The following is a 6,000-nucleotide window of genomic DNA, read 5'->3' as shown; positions in this document are numbered from 1 at the left end:
ACATTATCATTATTGTTGTGGTGGTTGTTTTGCCCCAAAGCTACTGAAACTAAACAAAATGTCAAAACTGAGGGAATTTTAATTACCTTAGAAAACGCAATAGAGGGACCACCTGGGTGGCTTAGTGGGTTAAAGCCTCTGCCTTTGGCTCAGGTCAAGATACCGGTGTCGTGGGATCGAGCCCCATATCGTGTTCTCTGCTCAGCGGGGAGCCTGCTTCTTCCTCTCTCTCTCTGCCTGCCTCTCTGCCTACTTGTGATCTCTGTCAAATAAATAAATAAAAAAGAAAAAAAGAAAATGCAATAGATTTTGCAATATATGATTATGATTCTTTTTACTTATTTAAAATGACATTTGGGATTAAACAACAACAACAAAACCTTCCTCAAAATAGGATGGATAAAAGTGGTAAGTCCTGTGTTAAGATAGAAGTGAAAACAGTCACAAAAGTAGGGAGAGACGAGATCGCAAGCCATTTATCTGAATATATCAAAAACCTCTCCTCTTTAGACACACAGATGTTAAATTTTGGGGGGAAAAGTTAATACACGTAAGAAAAGAAAATGGCAAAACACAGAATTCATGGATAGATACATTACTGAAGAGTCTTACAGAAATAGACAAGAGACATTTATGAAGCAGCAATCTTTGTAGCCATGCCTACGTGTGGCTGAGCTGAAGAATCACTGCAGATAGGTTCAGACTTACCTGCTCAGAAGGCCAGGGCTTGAAAGGGCTGGGAGAAGACCTTGAAGGCAGTGTTTCTCTGCCGATGCACATGGGTACCCCCCACGTTTTAACACACAGTGCAACGTTTAACACTTTTGAAAAATAGCAGCTCTGACTGGGTGTGGTGCATAAACAATGAATCTTGGAACACTGAAAAAATAAAATTAAATTAAAAAAAAAATAGCAGCTCTGAGGGTACCTGGGTGGCTCAGTGGGTTAAGCTTCTGCCTTCAGCTCAGGCCATGATCTCAGGGTCCTGGGATTGAGCCGCATGTCGGGCTTTCTGTTCAGTGGGGAGCCCACTTCTCCCTCTCCCACTACCCTGTTTGTGTTCCCTCTCTCACTGTCCCACTGTCTTACTGTCTCTCTCTCTGTCTCTGTCAAACAAACAAACAAACAAAACCTGGAGTGTCTGACTCTGGGTTTCAGTTCAGGTCATGATCTCATGGGCCATGAAATTGAGCCCTGCGTGGCAAGGGGGGTGGGGTGTCATCTGCACTCAACAAGGATTCTGCTTGAAGATCCTTTCCCTCTGCTCCTCCCCCATGCTCTCTTTCTCTCAGATAAATAAATAAATCTTTAAAAAAATATACATTTCCGTGGTTTTTTGTATTTTCACACAGTTGCACTACTATCAACACAATCACTTTTAGAATATTTTTATCACCCCCAAAATGCACAGGTGATCAGTCACGCCTTTCAACGCCCCGTCTCTGGTGACAACTGATCTACTTTCTGTTTCATTGGATTTGCCTACAGTGCACATTTCATGTAAATGGAACCATACAACATATGTTTCACGTAAATGGAATCATACAATGTGTGGTGTTTTGTGAATGCCTCCTTTCACTTCATAATGCTTTTGAGGGCCAGTCATGTTACAGCAGCTACTTCATTCCTGTTTGTTGTGAGATAATTTTTCATTGTATGGATGTACCACATTTTGTTTATTCCTTCATTGGGTGGTGAACGTTTGGAGTGCCTTTAACTTTTGACCACTGCGGTGTGTAAAAACTCTTTTTGCTCTGACCAAGACTATATACTGTTACAACAATATTTGTCAGTCACCTTGACTGAGCTGGCCTTTTGGGCACAGGTTGCTCTCAGTGAGATAAGAGATGTTCGTATAACATTCTGTCAGAGACATGTAAGGGAATCTGCAAGAATGTGTCTGAGAATTGTGTAAGGGAATGTGGTCTGGGCTGTCACAGCTTCTGCTCGGGCAGTAATTCGGTGCTGAAGGGTCACTGAATGCTGTCCATGAAGCAAAACTGGGAAATAATTGACAGGAAATGAGTGAAGAAATTGCTGTACAGTCACACAGCAGAACAGAATACAACAGAGGAGCTGAAAATGTAGATAACCCCAGAAGATTACATACTGTGTGATACTCTTTTTATGAAGTTCAAAGACAAGCAAAATTAAACAACATGTTGTCTATTCACATATATATTTGATAACACTAAAAAGAAAGGAGCGCGGGTGCCTGGGTGGCTCAGTGGGTTAAGCATCTGCCTGCAGCCGGGTTGTAATCCCGGAGTCATGGGATCCAGCCCCACACTGGGCTCTCTGCTCTGCGGGGAGCCTGCTTCCTCCTCTCTCTCTCTCTCTCTGCCTGCCTCTCTGCCTACTTGTGATCTCTGTCTGTCAAATAAATAAATAAAATTTAAAAAAAAAAAAAAGCAAATGAGCAGTCACCTGAAATCAATTCAGGATAATGGTTACTATGTTAGGGGAGAGGCAGAGGCAGAAGGTTGGAACAGGGTACTGGCTCCACACAGATAGGTATAGCTTATTGGTAATGTCTGTGGGCTAGGAATGAGGTCAAAGGAGTTTATTATAAACATAAATATAAAGGAGGGCTTTCCATGATTAACGATGAAAGTGTCATGAACCAAAGAATATGATAAATGAACACAGGTTACCTGAGTCCGAATAAATGAGAAAGAAAAATAAATAAGAGTAATTCATATACATTGTAAAAATTTGGATATACATGTAAAATATACAGTTATAAGAAAGAAAAAAGTTTCGCTGGTTATTCCTTCAGGGATAAAAAATACAATTAACATAGTAGTGTTACAGCTTCCCATTCTTCCCCCTATGAATTAAAAAAAGTTTTTTAATGATACTAAAAAAAATGTCAGATTGATGGAGTCTGTTCTCTACCGGGACTGTTGAGGTCAGGCTACCCGTTCCAGGATCCCACCACCCGGGTCTCAGTCGGTGCACACAGGGACAGCACGGAGGCTGGCACCGTAAGAACTCCGCCCAGCTCCGCTCAGGTTTAGAGAACACGCCCCGGGGGTGTGGTCAACTTCTCTGGGGGCGTGGCTAAGAGGCGAGGCGGTTCTCCGCCGGAGCCCAGGTAATCCGGGCGGGACCGGGAGGTGCCGCGCGTCGCGGCGTGATGACGTCAAGAACGCGCCCGGCGTGGCGTTTGCGGCGTGCGCAGCTGCGCCTCGGCGTTTTGGTTGTGTCGGCTGAGGGGAGGTGGAGGCGTAGTGTGTGCACTTGGCCGGGATGTTCCCGGCTGTGGGTGGTGTGGGCGAGGAAGAGGAACTGGCGGAAGAGGACTGTCCTGAATTGGTCCCCATTGAGACGAAGCTGAGAGAGGAGGAGGAGAAGGCTGGTCCCGACGCTAAGATCCCAGTCACAATTATCACCGGGTATTTAGGTAACTAACCATCCCGGTCAGAAAATGCCGTGAACGCTGGTATCCTGGGATTTTGGGGGCATCCGGCCCTTCTGGCCGACAGCACGTGTCTCTGAGGTAGGGGCTGGGTCCCTCCCTCCCCGTTGGGGTTGCTCCTCACCTCGTGGCTCGAGGACGCCCCGATCCCTTTGCGTTACCTGCCCGTTGATCAAGGGAACCAGTTAACCTCGCATTTTGAAAAACGAGTTCTGGCTTTGCCCCTAGAGGCTTGGGCCCGCCCCCTCGTGACCCACGTGGCCGCTCGCCGGTCGTGCTCCGTGCCTGAAGCTCGCGAACCTGACTGGAGAGCGGAAGTAATCTGGGTCACCCGTTTGGGTTTGCTTTCTTACCTGCTCGTCGGGGCAGGAAACACCCAGCCTTATGTCTGTCACCTTTACAGGGTGCCCTGTCTGTGCCCGACCCACGAGGGGGGCGGTTCTTTGGTAGCTTCCCCTTCCCCCACGGGCCAGCCCCTTCCAGCTGTTCGGGGAGAGGATTCCTAGCAAAGGTGGGTTTTGTTTGTTTGTTTGTTTTTTGTTTTTGAGGTTTGTTTGCAGAGCGCCCTAGGAGAAAGTAAGGATCAAATCTCTCCCCTCCCAGATGCTCTTTCTCACGCCGGCGACGTTCAGGAGTGCACACGGGCACTTGAACTCGTAGGTGTGTAACCGTGCAGTTCCCTGAAGGCCAGTGTGGGGGCTTGCGCGGGAGGAGCTCGGACGACTCTGAGGAGCGGGAGTCTAAAGCCTTACAGTTCACGGGAAGGGCTCGAAGCAATGCAGGACCGCATTGCGAGCCGGCGGGAAGTTAAGAAATGTAAATAAAGTCAGATGATTTGGGGTCGGTGATACCATTCCTACATGGTGCCGGAGACAGCCACAAACTTGGTGCACCTGAGGGTCTTTTACGCAAAAATAGGAGTTAAATCTCTGGTGTTGTCTTTTTTTAGCTGCTTCTTCTCCTTTTTCTTCTGGACTAATTTTATAAGGGGATTTCTTTTTGATGTGTCCTCACTTGTTATGCAGAGGCTGCTCCACTAAGCAGTTGAGCAGATTCCTTGTCTGAGACACAGTGGCTCAGCCTCGCCCCTCTGGCCTTGACCATTTTTCTCATTCCTCGGTCACTAGAGCATTGGAGGTAACGGTCTAAAGCTCAGGAAGAGGACTTTTGCCGACCACCTTGTTGCTTATTATAGGGGATCTAGTTTCACTACTTATTCTTGGCTATTTTCTCTTTTTTGAAATATTGTTGTATCAGCTTCCATCACATTTTTCTTATGAAATTTCCACGTACTTCTCTGGCTTTTGTTTTGTTTTTTGTTTTTTGTTTTTATTTTCTCCCACCTCTGTTCATCCTTTTCACTTCACACTCAGATAGTTTCTATTTTGATGTCTCACAGACATCTCCAACGTAGCAGGTCCAAAACTTCATGTCATTTTATGGTCCAGTTCTCCTGCTCCCCTGATTCCAACAACCTGGAATATTCTAAAATTTTTCTAACTAGCTTTGTGTCATGTTTCCCTTTAATATATTCTCTGTATTTTAGCCTTAATGATCTTCGTAAATGTCAACTGTGTCGCACCCTTCAGGGATTTCCATTTGGGTTGCTGTTCAAATTCCTAAACATGAATCGACTGGTCCTATATGATCTGGCTCTTGACGGTCTTTCTAGCCGACCAAACTGTGGTCCAGGCACATTGGAGCTTTTACTTTTAAACAATGCCAAGTATTTTAACCCCTGGAATCTTTTTCTTTTTTGTTACTCCTCTGCCTAGACCTCCCTTTTAGGTGCTGCCTAACATCTTGTCTATCTCCTGTCCACTCTATAATTCCGTGGCATCCTTGCCTCTCTGTCCGTCTGAACTACCTTCCATTTCCCACTTTCTTAGCCTTTCTAAGCATTGTAAAAGTAGAGGCAGGTTGTCTCTGTTCTGTGCACTTGCCACCAAGGCCCAGCATGAGATCTGCCCCATAGTAGATTTTTGAATGAATAAACTGTGCCTCAAGTCTTCTGCTTCATAATGTGGTTAATTATTAAGTCCTAGTAATTTTCTTAGAAGGTCTCCGATATCCACCTCTGTTTTCCCATTTTCACTGCCACTGCCTAGTGCTGCCCTCATGTTCAGGGTCTCTGTCTCACATTTGGACTGGTTCTAAGAATTTCCTCATTGCCCTGTCTCCTTAAGCTCTGTCCCTTTCATTCTATACCTCACACTTACGTGATGTTGAGGTTTTTAAAGCTCTCTAAACATAAACTTTTAATCCCTTCAACAGCTTTTAAAGGAATAAGACTTAAAAATGTGAAGATATTAATACCCTAATGATCATTAAATCCCTTCTAGTTAGAGGCTAAAAGTCTCCTAAATGTACTTCAGAAGTTGTGTACAGGCTTACATGTAATAGTTCTTAGCAGCACTGTTTGGGAAAATAAAACACTGGAGATAACCCAAATATCCACCAACAGAAAAGTAAATGAATGATACACTCATACAACTGAATTACACTACTATAAAGTTTTTTTTTTTCTTTGAACTTTGGTGTGTATAGTTGTTCACAAGGTAAATGTTTTTCTTTTTCTT

General features: G+C 44.8%; 1 protein-coding gene across 5 annotated transcripts in view; it reads left to right on the top strand.

Moving 5' to 3' along the window:
• The first annotated feature begins 3,144 nt into the window (after nt 1-3,144).
• Nucleotides 3,145-6,000, top strand: part of LOC131812259 (zinc-regulated GTPase metalloprotein activator 1A) — a 55,471-nt gene continuing 52,615 nt past the window's right edge. Inside the window, exons 1-3 of one of the 5 annotated variants that reach the window (XM_059141509.1) lie at nt 3,145-3,406; nt 3,650-3,738; nt 3,970-4,081. In XM_059141509.1, the coding sequence (XP_058997492.1) occupies nt 3,253-3,406; nt 3,650-3,738; nt 3,970-4,081 (355 nt within the window). In that variant the 5' untranslated portion in view covers nt 3,145-3,252. Of the gene's footprint in view, nt 3,407-3,649; nt 3,739-3,824; nt 3,933-3,969; nt 4,082-6,000 lie in introns of those variants that run through there. The other 4 variants (XM_059141511.1, XM_059141510.1, XM_059141513.1 and 1 more) reach the window with 4 other exon arrangements.

Source organism: Mustela lutreola, chromosome 12, assembly GCF_030435805.1.
Source record: "Mustela lutreola isolate mMusLut2 chromosome 12, mMusLut2.pri, whole genome shotgun sequence".
Classification (NCBI taxonomy): domain Eukaryota; kingdom Metazoa; phylum Chordata; class Mammalia; order Carnivora; family Mustelidae; genus Mustela; species Mustela lutreola.
Note: the sequence above shows the minus strand (reverse complement) of the source record. Positions and strands in the feature narration are given on the sequence as shown.